At 39.7% G+C, this 23,234-nt stretch overlaps 1 protein-coding gene across 3 annotated transcripts in view; it reads left to right on the plus strand.

Moving 5' to 3' along the window:
• Positions 1-7,375: 7,375 nt before the first annotated feature.
• abca1b (ATP-binding cassette, sub-family A (ABC1), member 1B) overlaps positions 7,376-23,234 on the plus strand; it is a 48,961-nt gene continuing 33,102 nt past the window's right edge. For all 3 annotated transcript variants that reach the window (XM_038286682.1, XM_038286684.1, XM_038286683.1), the window contains exons 1-5: positions 7,376-7,591; positions 13,620-13,730; positions 13,984-14,077; positions 20,902-21,043; positions 21,738-21,856. In XM_038286682.1, coding sequence (XP_038142610.1) covers positions 13,665-13,730; positions 13,984-14,077; positions 20,902-21,043; positions 21,738-21,856 — 421 coding nt within the window. In that variant the 5' untranslated portion in view covers positions 7,376-7,591; positions 13,620-13,664. The remainder of the gene's footprint in view (positions 7,592-13,619; positions 13,731-13,983; positions 14,078-20,901; positions 21,044-21,737; positions 21,857-23,234) is intronic.

The raw sequence follows: 23,234 nt of genomic DNA on the forward strand, positions 1-23,234 counted from the left end.
ACTGAGGAAAACAGTGATGTGGGTCTGATCATACAACAGAGCTTTTGTCTTGTTGCTGACTGTTGTACCAGTCTGGACTATGAATGTGTGTGGGTGTGTGTGTGTATGTGTTTCGTGATGTTTCTGTGACCCTGCGGGGACTATTTCCAAGGAATATGCTACATTTTGGGGACTTATAGGTACTCGTGGAGACCAATGACTGGTCTGTATGAGGAAATATTCTCCTCTTGGGGTGGGAGTTTTGTTAAGGAATAATGTGTGAATTGAGCTTAGGGTGTGTGTTGGTGATGGTTAAGCTTATGGTCTGGGATAGGCCATAGAAATGACTGAAAAAATGAATGGAAGTCAATGGAAACTCTCCATAAGGATAGTGTGAAACAAAGTGTGTGTGTATATCAGGTACTTCTAATTGCAGATGAGTGAGTAGGCACTACATATTTTTGTAAAGTGAGGACTTTGAGGTAAAAGGTAGGCTCTTTTATTGGTCCTCAATTTTGGGACTGTGGTGTCAATAAGATTAGGTTTAGGGTTAGGCTGAGGCCATAGATAGGGTTCATCCATCGCTTTGAGTGTAGCGCCCCCTACAGACTGTGGCAAAACACTTATGATTCCTGGGAAAACTGGGGACATCCAGGTATTACCATTAAAGGACCAAGGTGAAGTCTTGTTTTTGTCTCTTTCTCTCTGTCTGTCTGTCTGTCTGTCTGTCTGTCTGTCTGTCTGTCTGTCTGTCTGTCTGTTTGTCTGTGACCCTAAATTCTCTGAAGCTGTTGGTTCTTATCACAACAAGAAAAGATCAGAATCTAGCTGACACAGAAACCAGCTTAAATCTTGTTGATGGGACCATGTCATCCATCCTGTCTTGCTGGTCCTTTTCCTCGGTTCTCATGCATCCTGCAGTAACAGGTTAATTATCTGCTCAGTTCATAGTTGTTTTTTACTATTTCATTTTTGATTTGTTACAATATCTAACCCGTGTAACCAGTCCTTATCCTGGAGGAAAATGTTTGCTGTGTTAATCTGCAGTCTGAGGTCAGGCTCATTTGATCAAATAACTGCCAGAGGAGAAGACATGTTATTGAGCCTCACAGCATCACTCAGAGCATATCAGAGGTTTATTCCTACAAGGTGGTGTTTTTGTTGCGTGAGTCAGACTGATGACAGGAGCAGAAAAATCTTCTGGGTATTGTAGTCTGAGTAAACGGTCGTCAATGAGTAGTAGCTGCATACACACATCCATCTTTTGCTGTTGGTATTTAGAAAACTGGATCCAGGTCCAGATTCAACAATATTCAGCCTTACCATTATAACCATATTTTTTTCATTGCCCTTTTAACTATACAATACTGAAGGGGGAAAAATAATAAAGTATGTTTCTTCTGTTGTAAACACATCATAAAATGTACTATTATATTATATTATACTTTGCTATATTATATATCACTATATTATATTATATATTTACTTGTATTAGTATTTTTCACTGTATTTCCTACTTTTAGCTATAATGTTAAGTGTCACTTCTCTTACTTGGCTAAAATTCCTGGCAATTTTTTTTTCATTAACTCATTAACTGAATAATCTAAGCTTTTGGAAGATCAGATTCAGTAATAAGTAGAAATTATTAAGTAGAAATTATCCATGGAAGTTTTTTTTAATCATGTTTCAACCAAAATACCTTACCTATAATTTAAGGATTGGTTTGAAACTTTATGTTAGAAAAACAATGTATGTTGAAGTTTTTTTCTTCCAGCCAAAATTTGCATTTGTAATATGTATTTATTGTTGTTTTTATCTTTTTTTTTGTACTTTTTTGATATTTCCAGAGTAATAGAATTTTTAGATAGCTGTCTGTCTGATTCCAGATTCTTTAAATATTAAATCAGATATGATAAAACTCAGTACAGGAGTAATGTTTTTAACCAAATTTGTACTATTCTTTCTTGAGTTATTCTTACCACATGTTATTAATTATATATTATATTATATTATATTATTATATAGCCTACATCAAACATCTAATGATGTTTTGCAGGACGAGGAGTGCTCCACACATCATCTACTACATGTGTATGCGATACAAGAGCTATCTTTGCAAACACTAAAACATCCTGAGATGCAGTGTGGAGCAGCGGGAGAGATCGGAAAAGAGGAGAAGTGTCATGGTCTTGGTTCTGTTGTTCTTTACTTTGCTCCTTGTTTTCTAGTTTTATTGGTTTAATTCCAGTTTTGTTGTAATTTCTAGATTTATGTTAGTTCTCATGTTTTTCTGTTGTCCTCTGTTGCCCTCTTGTGTGTGTGTGTTCCTTTCCACTTGGCTCCCTTGTTGTCTCCTCTCACACCTGCTCCTTGTCAGCTCGTTAGCCCTGCCTTTGTCTCTGTCAGCTATATATGCTCTCCCTCTGCTCTCACTCTTTGTTGGTTCCTTGTCTTTGCTGTCCTCCCATGCTGTTGTCAACCTACCTTGTCTCTCCCTGGCTCCTCGTGTTTGGTTTCCCCAGATGTCTCCATAGTTCTGGTTTGCTTTTGATTATTAGTTGGATTTTTGCATTCCTGCCTTTGTTTACTGTTTTTGCCCCATTAAACTCCATGAAGTCTCCTCAGCCTCTCTGCCTCTGTATTTGGGTCCTCCAAACCTCAACCAAACCCTGACAAGAAGAAGCAGAGCTGTAAGAGCACAGTTCAAAGGGGAGGAAAATAAATAAATACAATTATATAATAGCCTACCAATAATCTGAGATTAAAGTCAGAATTCAGACTTTAATATATTTAATATTCTGACTAAATTCTGACGGCTAACAAACATGTTAGCATCAAGCTGTAGCCATGTCTATTTTAGAGACTAGCTCTCTTGTGTTAATGACCTGCTCTTCCAAACATCACCAGGGACCCCTCGGGCATCTAAAAAGTCGCCTAATTCCATCATTTTCCACCAGTGTTAATGGCCCTCTCAAACATCTCACATCCTTGTCAGTGAAGCTGAGTGCTCACACATCTCTTCCTTCATAGTGCCCATCTATATTAAAATCCAAAAAGTCAGAATTCTACAGAAGAGGATTAGGGCCACTGGGGGGAAAAAAAGTTAACTGATTTTAAAATTCTATTTCAGTTTAGTATGGGAAAAAAGTCAGAATTCTGACTTTAATCTCATAATTCGGACTTTTTTTTCCTCATAATTCTGACTTTTTTTCTCAGAATTCTGACTTTTTTTCTTAGAATTCTGACTTTAATCTCAGAATTCTGACTTTAATCTCAGAATTCTGACTTTTTTCTCAGAATTCTGACTTTTTTTTCTTAGAATTCTGACTTTAATCTCAGAATTCTGACTTTTTTTCTCAGAATTCTGACTTTAATCTCAGAATTCTGACTTTTTTCTCAGAATTCTGATTTTTTTTCCTCAGAATTCCTTCTTTAATCTCAGAATTCTGATTTTTTTTCCTCAGAATTCTGACTTTATTCTCAGAATTCTGACTTTTTTTTCTTAGAATTCTGACTTTAATCTCAGAATTCTGACTTTTTTTCCTCATAATTCTGACTTTTTTTCTCAGAATTCTGACTTTTTTTCTTAGAATTCTGACTTTAATCTCAGAATTCTGACTTTAATCTCAGAATTCTGACTTTTTTCTCAGAATTCTGACTTTTTTTTCTTAGAATTCTGACTTTAATCTCAGAATTCTGACTTTTTTTCTCAGAATTCTGACTTTAATCTCAGAATTCTGACTTTTTTCTCAGAATTCTGATTTTTTTTCCTCAGAATTCCTTCTTTAATCTCAGAATTCTGATTTTTTTTCCTCAGAATTCTGACTTTATTCTCAGAATTCTGACTTTTTTTTCTTAGAATTCTGACTTTAATCTCAGAATTCTGACTTTTTTTCTCAGAATTCTGACTTTAATCTCAGAATTCTGACTTTTTTCTCAGAATTCTGATTTTTTTTCTCAGAATTCTGACTTTAATCTCAGAATTCTAATTTTTTTTCTCAGAATTCTGACTTTATTCTCAGAAGTCTGACTTTATTCTCAGAATTCTGACTTGTTTTATTGTCAGAATTCAGTCAGAAGTCTGAGAAAAAAAAGTCACAATTTTTTCCTCATATTATACTGAAATAAAATGTAAAATCTGTAAACCTTTTTTGTTTTTTTCGGTAAAAATTGGTTTAAACACCGCAAGTTTTATGAATAACCACAGAACGCACAAAAGACTCGTTTGTGTCTTTTTAAAAGCAACCTATACATTAGGCCCCAATATATATTACATCAAATGTAAATATTTGTATCCAAAGCTAATCAGAGTATTTGTATTGTTTTTCATATAATTGCAACCTGCTCCAAACCTGACAACAGCCAGATGCATGTAGGCGGAGCGAGACATGCATCTGGCTGTTGTCAGGTTAACCTGCTCCACCATAGCGCGACAATGAATGGGAAGAACAGCTGGACAGGAAAAAATAGTAATTGCGCACACCATGGCAGCGCGTGGACGGACTGGTAGTTTGTCTGGGGAAGATGAACTTTTCTGTAGGCCTGTCGTGTCAATCAATAAAAATAAAATAAAACTGCAAAATGGGAGCACGGCTGATTTCATAGCAGCTGTCATCCTCAGAGTTTGGAGCCAACCCAGTCTCGGTGCGTCTTTGCGGACATGGAACAGAAAGAAATTGATTAATCCAGAATAAAGATAGCGATTATGTTTAAATACTGACTTAGATCATGGAAAAATGCAAGTTATAGCTAATTATCTATTAACCCAGAATAACGTGAGGTGGAGGTTTGTTTTAATTATCACCGCGGTCATCACGAGGAACAACAGAGAGAAACTAAATCTGAACTTTCTGGTTATGATGGAAAACAGCAGAAAACGTGTCTGGGAGCTTCCAGCATAAAAGTATAAAAAAAATATATATTACTATGTTAAGTCGAAATTAAACCAATCATCCCTAAACTAATCACATTAAATGGTGTTTTAGATCATCATGGCTGCAGTCAGGGTGTATCTGCTGGTGCCTTATTTTACTGATTCTCTACATTAAACGCTTCGTTTTTAAGGTGCAGTATTAGAAAAAAAAGAGTAGCCTAATTACAATTAATTAAGTAATCCGTTCTGATTGTTTTTATTGTTTTATATTTCTAAACAATAAGTGTAATAGATCTATGTTTTACTCAAAGTAAAACATAAATACTGTTTTATTCAAATAGTTCTTAATAACTGCAACATTAACAAAGACAAAAAAGTGTCCAAAAAATGTTCAAGATGAAGATATTATATTTAAACTCTACAAATTAAGGCCTTTTTCTCTACAGGAAGCATTTTATAGATGCTACAGATGCTCAGTGCATCAGTTTGAGTTTCAAAGAAGCATCAGAACATATTTATGAAAGAATATTTCATAAACATATTAAATAATGTTAAAAATATTTGAAAATTTCTCACCCTGAATAAAATAATCTGTGTTTTTAGGATCTTACCATTTATCAAAGATTCAAGACAATCAACTTTATATCAGTTTAGCTTTTGTTCTTTAGCATGATCCAAGAATTCAGATAAAGGTTTTTCTAAATAACTTATATGCTTGATGATCTTTAGCGAAATGCTTTTTTAATGTTTTGGCTACTTTTCAAATAATCAAATAACATTTTTGAATGTAAAATATATAACCTTCCTGTTTAATTAGCATCAAGTTACAGCAAAGCAAAAAATGAAATATATTTTTCAATTCAAGTATTGTGTATATTCTCTTTAAATAGAGGTCATATAGGGATATTTAAATCTATATCATCTTCTCCTTGAAGCAGTGAAAAGCCATGCATCCTATACAGGGCAGCAGTGTTTCTGATATAGACACATTATCCATTTCGTATAGAGCATTGGGGTTCGTGCCCATTGTTTGACAGCTTCTTCCAGACCAACATGTGTATTTGTTATTGAGCGAAGAATCAGCACAACTATTCAGCCTTGGATGCAAGGAGGAGTACTTAACTTAACTTTATTTATAAGGCCATTTAAAACAACCACAGTTGTCACAAAGTGCTGTACATATCATCCATCCATCCATTATCTTACATGCTCTTCCTAATTGGGGTCGCGAGGGGTGCTGGTGCCTATCTCCAGCAGTCAATGGGCGAGAGGCGGGGTACACCCTGGACAGGTCGCCAGTCCATCTCAAGGCAACACAGAGACAAACAGGACAAACAACCATTCACGCACACACTCACACCTAAGGAGAATCTAGAGAAGCCAATTAACCTACCGGAGAGAACCCACGCATACTCAGGGAGAACATGCAAACTCCATGCAGAAAGACCCCAGACCCCAGACCCCATTGAATCCAGAACCTTCTGTACATATCAAGTAAAGTTAAAATCATTAACAGTCAGGGCCCACTAGGACTGAAAAAAGGGGACTAGGACTAAATAAAGTTCACCTGGGGCCCCAAAATGACTAAGTCCGCCACTGGCATAATTATAATGTATTTGAAGATTTTGGTCCTCCTCATGTAAACTGTCTATTCTACTGCTGTAATCCCCTACAGTTTTTTCTTTTTTCAAAGTACTTATGGTACCTTACAGGAAGTCCAATGACTGGTTCCCATCCTGATTATTTATGAACCAGTCTTTTGTCGAGTCTCTCTTATTGTGAAAGTCTTAGGCGAACAGGAACCCACCTGTATCACACATGCATCAAACTCTTTTAATAGACGGATACTGTCCTGGTATAACAGGATCCTGCAACCTTTCATATCCAAAGAGCCACTTAACCCCCAAGTAAAAGTTGTTTAGAACCAAAACATATAATCTGACTTTAAAAAAACAAAACAAAAAAAAACCCACCTATTTTTATTTTATTTTTTTTATTTTCTCGTATAGGACATTACTTGCCAATAAATAATGTATTTTTTAGCTTTTAAAATAATATTATAAAATGAATTCCAAGTTAATGAAAAGAAAAATGGTTCTAAAAACATATTTCTGGTTATTTTAATGTAATTCTTTTCTGTCTTATAAAAACCACCAAAGTGTTTAAGACTAGAACATTATTAAGCTCTTTATATACATTTTAGCCACTTTTAAGAGCTGCTGTAGAGGGTCCAAAGAGCCGCAGGTTGCAGACCCCTGCAGTAAAACCTTTGAAACTTGTTTTTCTTAACTGATGGACTGGATGGAGAGGAGGTACAACCCAGATTACAGAACTGGAACTTGCAAAGTTTAACAATTAGAACAATAATCCATAATAATCCAATGAAAAAAAATTCTATTTCCAATTTAACGAGTTCAGTGTTGGGTTTGTTGGGCTCTTATTGTGACAGTGCTGCCCGGAAGCAGCTTGATTGATTATTTTAATTGACCCGCTCAGGTTCTCTTATAGTCCTGTTGCTGCAGGTTTGATGAGTAGATGCTGGAAGGCTGAGAAGAGGAGGTAGTTCGGGAACAGGACGGGACTGAGGGGTGCCAGGCCGGAACCTGTGAGTGTGCGTGGGTTCCTTCTCTGGAGACACGCAGCGCTGTGGGTTAGAAGAAACCCAACCAGCAGCGTAAACCTGAGAGTTTTTGGCACTACAGAGCTTTATCAGAGTCTGCTCTGCAGAAACGCAGCGAGGTGAGAGTAAACTTTGAGCTTTGCCTCAGATTATTTCGTTGTTATCCATTTATTAAAGTTTTAATCTTGAAAAGAAAACTTTTAGGAGAAACAAAAACTTAAGACTGGTGCAGTTTGTGGTTGAACCGCTGGGGGCGCTCTCTCACCCTACAGCCAGCATGGTTCAGCCTGAGCTCAGGGTTTAAGCCTGACTTTAGACCTTATATTCTGCGGATTTGAACAGTTTCTTTCCATATTTATCTTTAGCTCCCTCAAATGTTTGGATGTTTGTTCTGTAGTGATCAGAAGAACATAAGCAGCAGAATTCAGAGATGTTCTTTTCTTCTTCACAGAAAATAAATATTTTGGTTTAAGATTAATTTTTAAATGAAATAATTCGGAATCATGCATCCAGCCCGAGGAAGGTCATGTTTTTTCCTCATTCCTTCCTTTGATCCATACTCTATGTTCTCTGTTAAACTAGTCTGGATCAATGGTTCTGAAGACTCTTTGACAGAAGGCTGCTTTTCGTTTGATTTAAGTCCAATTCCTGACTGTTTTAGTTTGAACTCTGACCTCTTTACCATTCACACAGAAACTCAATGATGACTCAGTGTTGTAATCCCCCAGAATAGAGAACAGTGTAACAGAGCCTATTCTAAACAGGATTTTAGGCTCTAGAAAGAATCTTTTTGTTAGATATAGTTCCTGATTGTATTTCATTGATGCGCAAAATAAAAAAATGCCAGAACTTGAATCCCAACGGTGGGTGGCGCCGATTTAAAAATTCCCTTCTGGACTGTTTAAATTTTTAAGCATCAGGTAACTCAAAAATCAAAGTCAGCCAGCTGACTGGCAGTGTGCAGGAACAAGTGTGCAGGATCAAGTGGGGCAGTGCTTCATAAAGAACACAATTTTTTGTTGGTTCAAAACTTGAATTATCTCTTAAAAAAAAAAAAAAAATTTTCGTTAAAGTAAAATATCCTTTGAATTTTGGAATCTTGATCATTTTAAATTCTCAAAGTAACAGAACACAAGGGAGCCTTATCTGGACTAGAAGTTTGGAATCCAGAGTCTAGACCTGACCCAGATCTGGGTCCTACATCAGAGATCTGGATCAGAACTGTAACTGTCTTTTATCTGATGCAGTTTAATGCATTTGGATCATAGGAATCATGGAAGAGACTGTGTACCACATCAGGGCGTGAACATATGTGAATGACTGAAATTAGTGTAAAGCTCTACATAGGAACAGACCAACATGATTGCTCATTAACTATGAGAAGAACACAACATATCCTCCTTATTATGATGCTTCCAGCACTCGGGGACCCTCTACATGTTAAGCCTGTTCTCTGTATAGTGATGGTCTCTGGCCATCTTATAGAACTTGAAAACATCCAATACAGACTCCTTTAGTAACTAGTAAAGACTACTTTCACAAAAAGCAGTTTCTGCATTCCAAGTTTTCCCAATAGTCTTGAGTATTCACAATATTCCCAGCAATCCTCTGGGATCCTTACTTCCTGAGCTCTGATCAGGTGATGTTGATGTATACCAGGTGGACTAGTTATTGAACCGATTGATGCTAATCAGTTTGATTTCATCATTGATGAATCTCCCCCCTGCTGTGTTTAATCACTGACAGTGGGCCTGAGTGGGGGTGGCTGCCACTTCACACGTGTAGATTACCTCAGCCCCCCAACCTACTCGGCTGTTTACACCTTCCTTTAATCACTAATCTGATCAGACGGTTAGTTTCAGACAGGGAACAGCTCAGTTAATGATAGGGGATTGCTGCTGAATGCACCAATTAATTTGGAGAATGCAGGCATTTAATCACGAACGGCAATCATATAACATAAATGCAAGTATCGGCCAGAAATATCAGCCACACGATTCATTGCAGGGGAGTGGTGGCCTGGTGGGTAGGGCATAGAGCTTGGAATCCTGAGGTTCTCAGTTTGAGCCCCACTCCCAAAGACTGCCACTCTGGGTCTCTGAGCAAAGATCATTAACCCCTGATTCCTTCCCGGGCGCACCACGATGGCAGCCCAATGCTCTCCAAGGGGATGGGTTAAATGCAGAGGTACATTTCTCCAATATGAAATCAATAAAGTTCAATTATTATTATCAGTCTCCCTGAACAACACAGCAGATACAATATGTTTCTGTCCCATCAGAACAGGCTCAGAATCCTTTTAGGGATGACCATGCATGTCTGTCAAACAGTTCAGTGAAGAAGACCTGATTCAGATTCAGAGCCAGTAGGTTCAGAGAATTGCTTTAGCAACTCTCTGTGGTTGTTTCAGCACACTGAAGGTAAACGAGCTGACCAGTTTAACCCCATGTCAGCTTATCTTTACTCTCACCAGGTGTGTCGGTATTCTTAATGCTATTTGTCCGATTTCACTAGAAAATATGTAGCCAAGGAATCAGGCTGACAACCTGACTACTCAGTGGTCTGTGATGATGTTGAAATGGATGCAGGTTCAATAGTTCTAATTACCCATCAGTCTGAGGATGATGGATACTATAATGATTGAACTTTATACGGTAATAATAGAATTTCAATTATCTCACATTGGAGAAATGTACCTCTGCATTTAACCCATCCCCTTTGAGAGCAGTGGGCTGCCATCGTGGGGAGCCCTGGGAGCAATCACTGGTTAAGGGTCATGCTCATAGATCCAGAGTGGCAGGATGTTGGAGTCGGCTTGAACTCAGAACCTCAGGATTCCAAGCTCTATGTCCTAACCACTAGGCTGCCACTCCATCTTCTTCATATTCCTTACATAGACATGGACAATTTTCCAATCTCATCATTAAGATCAATGAAGTATAGCCCATTTTAGCATGGACATGATTTGACTAAGAGTTAAAAGAAGATGGAAACCATTCCTGCTGTTCTTCCTGAAGACGTGAGTAGAACCAGCTTTGAGGGCCCTCATTTAGTGCCAGACTCAGGCCTCCTCTTCAGCGCTGACTGCTTCCAGTTTAACCAAGGAGGAAACCTACCAACTCAATGGTTTTTCTCCTCCATCCCCCTTAATGCCAAAGCTAGCCACGATGCATAGCATCGCACCGGCTGTCAGAGCCTCTGCGGAGAGCCAGTGCCTCTACCAGCTTGCAGGGATCTAGAGTCTCAAATACGGGGAATCATCCAGCTTCACCCAGAGAGGCTGTCACTAAGGGCTCTTTTCTGTGAAAGCATTAATTTATACTTTGTTGGTCTTCCAGAAAACATTCATTTAATGTTCGCTACAGTGTTTCCTGTACTACACCATATAAGTTGGCTAAACTCAGAACTTATTTGAAAACCGATTCACCTCGAAAATATGAGTCAACAAATCTACTTCTTATATAAGGATATTTTTGTGAGCTTGTAAGTTTATCATGTTTTTATTTTCAAATATGCCAACTTTACTTAAAGCTTATACATCCCTTTTTTATCTTTTATGTGTTCTTTTTAAATCCAGGTTTCTTTGTAATTATAAATTGACTTTTAATTTATACTTATCAATCTTTTGAGTTACTTACACCAACAAAATGTGGTTGGTTGACTGATTACAGGGCCAGGTTTTTAGCTCAGCTACTCTAAATGAGCTGCCAATTTCGATCCCAATTGACTCTTTATGCATTATGCGTATAATATGTATTGAAGCTGCTAAAAGCTCCCAAAATCAAAGACACTGGTGTTCCAATATTTTTTTTAATATGATGCATAATAAACACATAAGGTTAAGAGGTTTGACAGTATTGATGTCCATAAGTGAACACACATCATTGATTGTAACAGCAACCTTACTTATGGTCAGGGGAGGATCTAGGATTCTAGGAGATCAGGGTCTTAGCACTGAGGGTGAAGATGAGAGAGTAGACTTTCTGGTAAATCCCGTTCTAATGTAAAATATGACAGATTATTGGATTAAAGACATTTCTAGTATACTATATTACAATTCCTCCTCCATAACGTGGGATTAAATAAATGTACCTGCAAGTCTTTAACTGTTATTGGTTTCTCTCTTCAGCAACAACAAACTCTTTAAATTTGGTGACATTTGATCATTATTTTCCAGAGTTATGAGAGGGAAATCAAATATTTTAGCCATCTGATATAATCCGTCTCCCCCATAACATGGAGAAAAAAATTAAAAAATCCTGTGAATTTTGAAACTGTCATTATTTTTCTATATTATGTTTGAAACATTTATTATTTTACATTTTGAAATCCAAAATAGTTCAAATAATTCTGACTGTTGGTTTGCTGATCTTTATGAAATGTATTTTCACTTGTCAATTCCAAATGTCTGGAGTAGCATTGTTCCAGACATTTGGAATTGAGAAAGCTTTCTGGATGGAAAGCGAAAAATCTTCAAACTTGAGAAAACAAAGTCCTGTGGTCTTGGTTTGAACTTTTTTTGGAATATTTATGAATTGTAGATAAAAATGTAAACGGAAAATCATTGAAGGGGGAATGGATTGTATCAGGTGGCTAAAATATATTTATATATCTTGCACTGGTCGCATTTATTGCCTCATTGTTATATGGTCTCATTCTCACATTGATCTGAGCAAGGTCCCACCCCTTTCAAATACTAAATATTTTCTGTCCAGTAGTGCACACTGCTTATTTAAGATGAGTATGAACAAGTCGATCAGAGTCGGACTCTGTTAACTTAAAATATTTTAATACACTGAATGTTAGGTTTTACAGTGACATGGCGAAAAAGCCCTCTCCACCATCAAGGTTTATTTACGTATATACCTTGAGCTGAGCATGCAATGTTGGTTTTAGGGGAAAATGGGGAAGAGCCATCCCTGGCGGGCAGTCCTCAGACCTCGGATTGACTTTAGTGAAGGACAAAGTATGCATGATCTGTATTTGCATTCCTATGATTTTGGTAGCTTTTAGAAGGTGATGAAGTGAACAGGAACAAGCAGATTCTCTGCAACTGTCTCTGTAGCTCTGATCAGGATAGACCCCTGGTCTGTCTGGGTCAGTACTATGGAGGAAGTTGAGGGGAATATCATGAGCCTGATAGGAAGCGAGACAATAGCAAAAGAGAAAATATCCAGATTAGAGAAGTAACTAACTAAAATCTATGACTCTCAAAGGAAACTGGACAGATACATCCAAAAATACACATTTTGGGTGTAAAGGACAACAAATAAAACATGTCAGTAAAAACAGTGTACTTATTCATGGTATTAGATCCAGAGTACATAAGATGGGTAAAGTGATACTGCGATCTGCTTTGAGCTTGTGAAAGCAGCATCTACATTGTTGTGTGTACCGCCCAGCTTGGTTATGTTGGAGAATACGGGGCACATACACACATTATTTGATCTCATGAGTTGGTGGTCTGTAGAGGGATCCTCTATGCAGCCAGTATGTCAGAAAAAAACAGGTTGAACTGCAAAGGATTGCGCTTCTTTTTTTCTTTTTTTTTAAATAAAGTAAGAGGATTTTTCCCGATCTAAGACCCCAATTAAATACTGTGATAGAGATGTTAAGGGAACCGGTTGATTGTCTCACCAAACCGCCCTTCTTACTCATGAAAAGGGACACGCTTCTTGTTTTCCAGTGCAGCGCCAGGGGGTGGGGCTTGCCTGTTTGCCCCACTTGGCACTAGAAGACTTGTCCTTAGTGTTTTTAGATATAATGTATTTGCTTTTGCTGAAATGTTGCTGTTTGTTGATTCATTACATATTTTTGTGAGTTTTTTGTGCTGTGCTTTATAACCTTGTCAGCAGGTATCCTATTAAAAACAACAGAAAAAGATGAAGGCTATATAGATTTCACTCTGTTCCAGTTGTGGTTTCAGAAAACAGACTGTTGAGGTGCCGGTGAGCCTCAACCTTCTGAGCCTACCTGAGTGGTTGAATGTTATTATGCGTGACCTCAGAGCAGTTTGAGTTGAGTTTCTTCTAACAGTGTGTTTCAAGCTGACGCTTGCTGATCTGATAAGTGTGTGTGTGTGATCAGCAGCTTCAGTATCAGCTCACCTTTGACCCCGCCCCCTCTGTGTTTGTGTTTAACTCTCAGTGAGCGCGGGCTGGCCATCAGTCCTGCACGGCGGCGGCTGCAGACATGTCTGTGTCCACACAGCTGGGATTGCTGCTGTGGAAGAACTTCACCTACAGACGCCGACAGACGGTCAGTCCTCATTCCTGCTATGATTGATCACTTCCTAGTTGCATTGGTCACTTCCAGTTCCTTCCTGCTCGGTTCAGTCACCTACTGTTCCTTTCAACTTGGATTGGTCCCTTTCTAATTGTTGATTCCTTTTTTTTTTTTTTTCTTTTTGAACCTGTTTGCTTTGCTGACACACCTGAATTTCCCCACTGTATAACAATAAATCCCATTGACATAGGTACTGATCAATGTATCGATGCCTTTGTTTTTCCAGCTCCAGCTTCTGGTGGAGATCATCTGGCCGCTCTTCATCTTCTTCATCCTCATTGCAGTGCGGCTCAACTACCCACCCTACGAGCAGCATGAGTGTGAGTTTAGAACCAGAATGCACATCTGATGTCCTAATTGAGGACAACAGATTTTCCCTTTGCTCCACATTAGGGCCCATTCTGATCGGCTGCTTAGAATTTAAAACCTAAGAATTTGTTAGAAACGAGAGCCTTAATCCATTTTATTCTTTAGCTAACCTCAAATTCAACCTGTAGACCACACCTCACTATCTTTTTCTTATAATTAAGTTTTATATCCTCATGATTGTTGGTAAAAGGCAGCTGTAGATTCTCCTGGCATGTTTGCTGAATGAAGTGTTCAGAAGGACATGCTGAGGGGTTCAAACTGCTGGAGCTTCTTCTGCTGCAGATGTTCTGTCTCAGCTGGAAGTCTGAGGACACAGATCGACACGGGTTTTCAGCATGAGGCAGACGACTTTGATCTGTTTTCTTTCTAGCATGTAGTGAGGAGCAGATAAGGCTGCGCTTGTATTAACTCCAACCTGAACCTTCAGCTCAGGAAGGCTACACTGCAGGTTTCAGCGCTCTAAATGTTCTGCTGGACTGGTGTTGGTTTTCAGCACAGTGAACATCTTAGCTGCTGATTTCTTTGGGGTTTTTGGGAATTTGATGAAAACATTTCTGTATGCAGAGAGTGTGTTAACATGTGGTTGCTATCACCTGACTGATCCAGGATCGGGTACTGTACACAGTTCAAAGGTCTGTAGATGCTGTGCGCTGTGGGTCTCACAGGGTTGATGTTCTGCTGGTCTCTCACCGAAACTTCTGTAACTAAGACTCCAGAAAAAATAACTACTTTAGAAAAGCAAAAGTTTCAAACCGAAAAACTTAACAGAACCTCGGTTTCCACCCGTCGAGTAACTGGAACATGTCTAATTGGTAGTTGGATGTAAGGACAGAGGAACCGGGGACACCTTCTGAGGATGTCTCTTTACAGTCATGTTTTTGGACTCTTTAGGAAAGCTTACAAGCAAGATAAATTGTCATGAGATTTGTTAATTCACAAAAAAACAAAAATGCATTTGCCAGAAGCAAACAGATGTCTTATCCTCAATACAGAAATGTTTGGACCAATGAAATGCAGTGACGTCTGCATGACGTGTGACATAAACAGCCTTCCGCATCAACCAGAAGTGGAAGGCTAATACTGGGTGATCCGGTTCTAGCTAGAATAACCGCTATCCTTTAAAAAACTAACAAAACCATACAGTTTGGTCCTTTTTGTATGGAAAATATATTTGCACGCTCCATCTGACCATATTTGGTAAGAGTGGGATTTATCAGTTAACTGCGGCAGTCGTAAAACAAATCAAGAATGGGATCCATTGCAGCTTCTACTGCTGCTGGGATTGGCTAAAAGCTTGACTTGGGAGGCAGATACCCAATCAGCTTACAGTTGTATTGCGTGTCCCTCCCTTTTGTGAACAGGTTCTACAGGAGGCTTTCCAGATGGGTACTGTGTAGAATTCAAATTGACATACCCAGATCAATCTGGCTTATGCCATGTTAGGGGACCGCTTGAGAACCCAGAAAGAAGCCGAAATATTAATAAAAATCACATTAAATAGAAAAAAAAGATGCAAAACATATTTGTATCCTAGTTTTTGTTTAAATTTGAGTTTCTTTTCTAAAACAAAACTATCACAAACTACTGTACAGAAAAGCAATAAAACAACTAACTGCCAATAAAAGGAAGATAAAATGACACAATTAAAACAATGACACTGCTTAAACAAGACTAGTTTTTACCTGCATTTTAAAGTAATCCACATTAAACATAGTCATAGAGGTCGACTGGTCCACTGCCTTGGTTCCAAGGATTGAAAAGCTTGGTTCCTGTTTGTCTGGTGTGGAACATCTAGATGTTTATGTGCCTCTCAGTGAAAACAAGAAGTAGCAGGATGTTCTAGTAGAAGATTAGATCAGTAATCTAGGGCTTTGATATTTAGTGCGCTTTATGTTCTATCAGTAAATCTGTTGGTGGCCAATTTAATTTGCTCCTTGCTGGAACGTTCCAATAGTCGTTGGATCGTTTTGTATGGCTTTGAGGCATGATGATGATGATTCAAATCTGTTAATGAGGCATTACAGTAAAACATGATGACGCAAATTATGAGATTATTCTTTCAATTTTGGCTGGAGACCACAGTTTAGAAAGGTTCCTTAAATGTGTGAAACAGGAAGGAGACCGATTTTCATGTGATTCATATCCATCAAAGGACTGAATATTACACCAAGATTTAGAAAGCTGCACTTGGAAGCAGTCAGAATGAAGCAATAGCCTGACTGGTTTCAGATCTAGTCCAGGAGGAGCTTCGACCATGGCCTCGGCCTGTTTAAAACAAGGTAACTGCTGGAAAGCCGCTCAGGACTCCTAGATGGGCAGTGAACGAGGTTGGATGGCATACCCAGCTAATGAGGTTTAAAAGACACAAACACTTGGATATCATCTGCATAAAAGCGATAAGAAATGTCATTAAAAGATTCCGTGATAACGGCTAAAGGAAGCATGTTAAAAACAAAAACAAAGTGGGAAAAAAAAATAATGGTGGACTATGAACCAACCCTTTTGGTATCCCACAGATTAGAGATGCCATCTTATTGACTATGACAGAGAAAGCTTTGTCAACTTATTTTCTAGTTGCATTTCTAGTTTAGTTTGAACTTTTTACTATTTTAAAGCTTCTCTGGAATTCCTGCTGGAGATGCTTTGGACCTTAGGAGAACCCCATCTAACAGTGATCTTAGACTAAGGGTCTGTTAGGTTGATTCTGTTTCATGAGCCGAACGTGACCAGCTCCAGCGGTTGAACTGTGCAGATGATTCTGATTGTCAGCAGGGACTGACCCATACTCAAACGTTATCAGACATTTATGGTTCCTCATCTCTGAGCCCAGTTTTGGCTCCATAAAGCTCTGATAACATAGCGAAACACTGCGTTCATTTTCATGCTTCTTCTTCTGCTGTTTGCTGGCTGTGGTCCTGAGAAATCTGCAGCAGGAAGTCCATCTTAAGATAAAAGATACACTGATCAGAAAGTTATAGGTCAATCCAGATTATCAGTTTTCCTTCAGGTTAAACCTGGAGATTATTTTATTTCCAAGAACATTGATCACTCAAGAAAATTTTTTTAGAAAGTTTCCTGTTGGAGGAAGGAGTTCTGAATCCAACAGGAATTGAAGGAATTCCAGGTACACTATATTGCCAAAAGTATTTGCTCACCCATCCAAATTATTGGAATCAGGTGTTCCAATCACTTCCATGGCCACAGGTGTATAAATTCAAGCACCTAGGCATGCAGACTGTTTTTACAAACATTTGTGAAAGAATGGGTCGCTCTCAGGAGCTCAGTGAATTCCAGCGTGGAACTGTGATAGGATGCCACCTGTGCAACAAATCCAGTCGTGAAATTTCCTCGCTCCTAAATATTCCACAGTCAACTGTCAGCTGTATTATAAGAAAATGGAAGTGTTTGGGAACGACAGCAACTCAGCCACGAAGTGGTAGGCCACGTAAACTGACGGAGCGGGGTCAGCGGATGCTGACGCGCATAGTGCGAAGAGGTCGCCAACTTTCTGCAGAGTCAATCACTACAGACCTCCAAACTTCATGTGGCCTTCAGATTAGCTATAGAACAGTGCGCAGAGAGCTTCATGGAATGGGTTTCCATGGTCGAGCAGCTGCATCCAAGCCATACATCACCAAGTGCAATGCAAAGCGTCGGATGCGGTGGTGTAAAGCACGCCGCCACTGGACTCTAGAGCAGTGGAGACGCGTTCTCTGGAGTGACGAATCGCGCTTCTCCATCTGGCAATCTGATGGACGGGTCTGGGTTTGGCGGTTGCCAGGAGAACGGTACTTGTCTGACTGCATTGTGCCAAGTGTAAAGTTTGGTGGAGGGGGGATTATGGTGTGGGGTTGTTTTTCAGGAGCTGGGCTTGGCCCCTTAGTTCCAGTGAAAGGAACTCTGAATGCTTCAGCATACCAAGACATTTTGGACAATTCCATGCTCCCAACTTTGTGGGAACAGTTTGGAGCTGGCCCCTTCCTCTTCCAACATGACTGTGCACCAGTGCACAAAGCAAGGTCCATAAAGACATGGATGACAGAGTCTGGTGTGGATGAACTTGACTGGCCTGCACAGAGTCCTGACCTCAACCCGATAGAACACCTTTGGGATGAATTAGAGCGGAGACTGAGAGCCAGGCCTTCTCGTCCAACATCAGTGTGCGACCTCACAAATGCGCTTCTGGAAGAATGGTCAAAAATTCCCATAAACACACTCCTAAACCTTGTGGACAGCCTTCCCAGAAGAGTTGAAGCTGTTCTAGCTGCAAAGGGTGGACCGACGTCATATTGAACCCTATGGATTAGGAACGGGATGTCACTTAAGCTCATATGTGAGTCAAGGCAGGTGAGCAAATACTTTTGGCAATATAGTGTATCTTCCCCTTTTTTGGACCTGAGCATCTCTTCAGAACAGACATACAATTGTACATGAACTCGGAACCAAGAACTTTCTGCTTAGCTGTTTACAGACTCCAATCAGGACTGATCTTTAGGGAATATTTATATAGGAATAGTCGTGTTGTGTTCAGGTCCCTCTTAGGTTATTACGCCAGAACTTGTAGCGGACAAAGAAATCACAGGATTTCATAAACTTGGAAAAAGTTGAACGGGTCGTGTTATATAACAGGACTCGTGCTGAGGTCTGGTGCTGGAGCTGCTCTGCAGGGATGGACCCAATCTGCAGCTGGGACCATCTGGAACATCCCTGAGGTCAAGATTGGAGGTGAACTTGTGCCCGGTCACCCGGATAATGTAGGATGGCCTAGATTGCAGGATTTGGACCCTTATTGCTTGATGGGGTTTCTATGAATTCAGCTCACATTGTTTAAGAGCTGGCCCAACCAAAAGAAAACCGACCCCAGCTCCTGAGTCAGTGTTGTGGTGATGTCACGTGTTTGAGCCTCCATCACAAAGCAGCTTGTTTTGCTCCAAAAGCAGAAGTTCTGTGCCGTAGTGATTCATTCTGCATGTTGAAACTCGCTCTGAGAAAGTCTGAGCAAAGGATAGCCGGGATGCAGGGTTCCCAACCCTGAAAAAAGTTCCAACTAGGTTCGGTGAAGACCATCCAGATAAATCGGCTGTCAGATTTTACTGAAGAGCAGAGCTCAGCCATTAATCCAAGCTGAATCCCAATTTTCTTTTCCTGACTCTTCCTGAAAGCACCTGATGTTTAACATTTCTATTTGTTCAGCTTTATGCTAACAAAGGTCAGCTGCCCAAACTCTTTACACTGACTCTGAAACCACAGAAAGGCTGGTCAGAACTAACAGTATAAATCCTCCCACCAGCCGATAGTATCCTGGTCAGCAAAGCTTTGGAGCTAACGGGAAGAATTTAGGAACGTTCAGCTCTGCATTAATGAACGACTGGTGAAATGAAAGCAAACGACAGCAGATGATGGGGAAATATAGTAGCTGGTCTGAAATGTTTAGTTCTGTTGAATTTACTCTCCAGGGATCTTTGTGAAGCGTTCTTTCTAACTTAAGACATTTCAAGTGAAAAGTCTTTAATTCCTAATTGTGATAAGAGAACCAGTTAAATGGTACCAGAGTCTATAGGAACAGCTGGTTTAGAGAAAAGTCAGAACCCAATGTTTGTTTGTTTTTTTGTTTTTCAATGATAAAAGTTCCAGCTCTCCCGGCTGCAGCTCAGTCTTCTATAATGTCCTACTGATGGAACGGAGTTCGTTGTTCGTTTCTGACTCAAACTGACTGGGATCCGAGGAGTGCTGTTCTGCTGCAACAGTTTTTTGACTGAACTTATTATCAAAGGTTTTTAAGATGAGAAGATAAAGCAGCGGTTCATTTAAGGAGTGAACCAGAACCCCGACCTGCAGCAGCGCGGTAAAGCACCTCAATATGTATGAGTGTTTATTGATTATTGAACAGTGGTGCTCGTGGTAAGGTGACCTGTGGACCTCAGAGAAGCTGCAGCCTGCAGCCCTTATCTTATCAGCCGTGATTAGAAAACAGGCCAGTTGGCAGTCTTAAAGGTTCCTGATAGCTGCACCCCAGCCCGGCACGAGGGTCGGAATAAAGGTCGGAGCCGCACTGCCGCAGCTGATGCTCCTCTTCAGGTGATAATTGTTATCTTCTAGATCCCAGTACAGGTGAACACATGGTTCCAACACAGCAGGAAGATAAAGGGGACACGTCCCAAACATCTGGCAGATTATACCTGGCTCACAAATACACATGTGCTGCAACACATAGATGCAGATAAACTGCAGTGACCTGTTGGCCCACATGTAGACAAAGAAAAATGCCGACATTGGGAGACATGTTCATAAACCCAAAGGAGACAGAAGGCCTGAGAAGGACTCCTGTTCCCCAGCCTGTTTCACAGCTGCTGGTCAGTCAGGAAGCTGGTGATTCACTGACAGGTGGATCCTACATCAAATGGGCAGGAGATGTAGGATTTAATTCAATGATGTCACAATTCCTGCCTGAAACTGAATGTTTTAATCAGTTCTTCAGCACTTGGTTCAGCTACCTTTCATTTGGAGCCAAAAATGGGAATCAATCAGGAGAAAAGCTTGTAGAATAACCTTTGCTTTGGCACAATTGGTTCCTTTTTCGTTGTTTTGGTGATTTTAAAATGTCCTGTTTTAATAAATTAATGAAGATTTAACCAAACCTTGCAGAAAACCTGTAGAACCATCAATAAACAGCTGTAATGTTTCTGTTTGGGTTTTATTTTCCTTCAGCTATAACCCTTCATCTCCTTTAATAACCCTTTTTTTTTCACTTCCTGTTTTCACTTCCTGTCTGCAGGCCACTTTCCCAACAAGGCCATGCCTTCAGCCGGAACCCTGCCGTGGATTCAGGGCATCCTCTGCAATGCCAACAACCCATGCTTTAGACACCCAACGCCGGGCGAGTCTCCAGGCATCGTTGGAAACTTCAATGACTCCATGTGAGTCTGTGTGAGCTGAGGATTTTATCCTGAAAAGCTAGAGAGATTTTATTGCTATTGATAAACTGCTTTATTAGAATTTGATATGGAGATTAATTAAACTTCCATCAGACTGGCAGGTATTCCTTGATCCACAGAGTCCCAACTTAAAGTTCTTTCTAAGCTTCCAGATCATGACTTTTAGTATTTTTAGTGAACATTGCAATACATGACAGATTCATTAAGTTAATTCTTGTTTCCCTTCTGATAAAGAATCGGTATTTCTTCAGTACTGTTGTAGTTGAGTAAAAATGTATGATTAAAGTTTGACCTGATCTGTCAGATTTAAGCTGAATAAAGGTCATCTTAATTAAATTCTAAAATGTTGAAGTTTTTACATTAACAAATCCTAATTGAATTAACAAAAATGTATTGGATTTGTAGTTTTGGAAGTTTCTGTGATATTAAAGGTTAAATAAAGCATCTGAATTTTTAGTTTTAGAATTGTTTGGAGTTCTGTCAGTTTCTAAATAAACTCCTTCTGTGAGTCGCTCTGGAAAAGCTTTTTAATCCTACACTTCAGCTCCTGATCAGGGATTGTCTGGAACCTCCTGGAATCTTTTTAGCTCCTCTGCTGTCCAGATTTTCTTTTTCAGCTTGGTACCAGTTCTTTATTTAAAGTAAACACTGCTGTATTTCTGTGTTAAATTTTCAGAATATCTCGCTTGTTTTCGGATGCAAAGAAGATCCTGCTGTACAGCCAGAATGATAAAAACCTGGAGGGATTTAAAGAGCTGGCTCAGGCCCTGGAAGTTCTGCAGAACAGCCGCTCAGGTAGGAACCACTCCGAGGTCTGGTTTGGGCTCAGCTTGTCAGAGTAAGACCAGAAGGAGGAGCTGGCCTCTGCAGAGGTTTTCAGGCTCACTGAACTAAAAGAATTTGGCTCTTTTGTGTATTAATTTGTGTCTCAGCGTGGGATGTGTTTCTCTTTTCTACCTGCTCCAACCTGCCCCCCCATGACGGAACATCAGAACATTTGTTCTCTCTGATCTGATGAACTGTGGTGTGCGATTGGTTCAATGTGGCTGGTGTGATGAGGGGGCGGGGAGATGTGCTGCCACAGGCTTACCTACATATTGGGATTAACTTACCTGGTCATACGTATAAAACCGTCGAGGCCTAGTTGTTCATGATGTTGAAGAATATGTATATTAGGTGAACTGCACAGTGAGGTTCTAATTTGGACCTCCAGAAGCTTTCCCATGAGCCCTGTTTCTGAGGCAGAAATGTACAACAAAAGTCATTTGGGAAACTCCACCAAAAAGACCAGTTCATACTCAGAACTCTTCACATTCAAATTTCAGCCTGACTATAACTACAGTGCAAGCACACCAGTTGATGATGACATGCGCCTGGAGGGGGAAAAAATTTATAGAACCTTGCAACCCTGCCTCCTGAGCAAGACTGGGCTCTCTTTTTTTGTAGGATGGAGCCTCCAGTAAAACAAGAACTGTGTGAGCTGCCCTCTGCAGCAAAAGTGTGGAAATAAAAAAGAGACACTGTTCTTTCCATGTTAAAACCTGAAAACATGAGCTAAATGGCACAAACAACTTCAGGTGTTGAATAATTAGAGAACAGGAGGTGAAATTTGCAGAACAGGGAAGAAGTCGTCTCTATGTCCTCCAGCAGCCGAAGCCTATAGCAGCATAACTACAGAAATGGGTCAGGATAACTTGAGTCACTCTAACTATAAACTTAAAGCTACAGTGTGTAATAATTAGAGGGATATACAGTCAGAAATGTAATATATTATACATAACTATGTTATTTATCATCATCTACGAGCTCAGCCTCTTAACCTTAATATTTGCGTTGCCTTAGAATTCGTTATTTATAATTACATAGGAGCGGGTCTCGCAGCCATGGAGGCAGACATCTTTGCGCTACGGCAGCGCAGAGCCAACAAACTAGTGATTGCGAGATCGCCAAAACGTCACAACGATGTAGAAAAAATAACGGGTATATTTATTATTACTTAAGTCTACATGAAATCTATACCCTACACAGACTAATGAAATACTATCTGTAAAATTATCTATGTAAACAAACCTCATCACTTGAGAAGGTAGGTGATGCGGACGTCGTGGAAGACATTTTGTCCCATAACGCTCGCCGTACTGTTGGGGGGGAGAAGCGGTGGGGGGGAGATGTT

Source organism: Cyprinodon tularosa, unplaced genomic scaffold, assembly GCF_016077235.1.
Source record: "Cyprinodon tularosa strain WSP-4 unplaced genomic scaffold, ASM1607723v1 ctg229, whole genome shotgun sequence".
NCBI classification, from domain to species: Eukaryota; Metazoa; Chordata; class Actinopteri; order Cyprinodontiformes; family Cyprinodontidae; genus Cyprinodon; species Cyprinodon tularosa.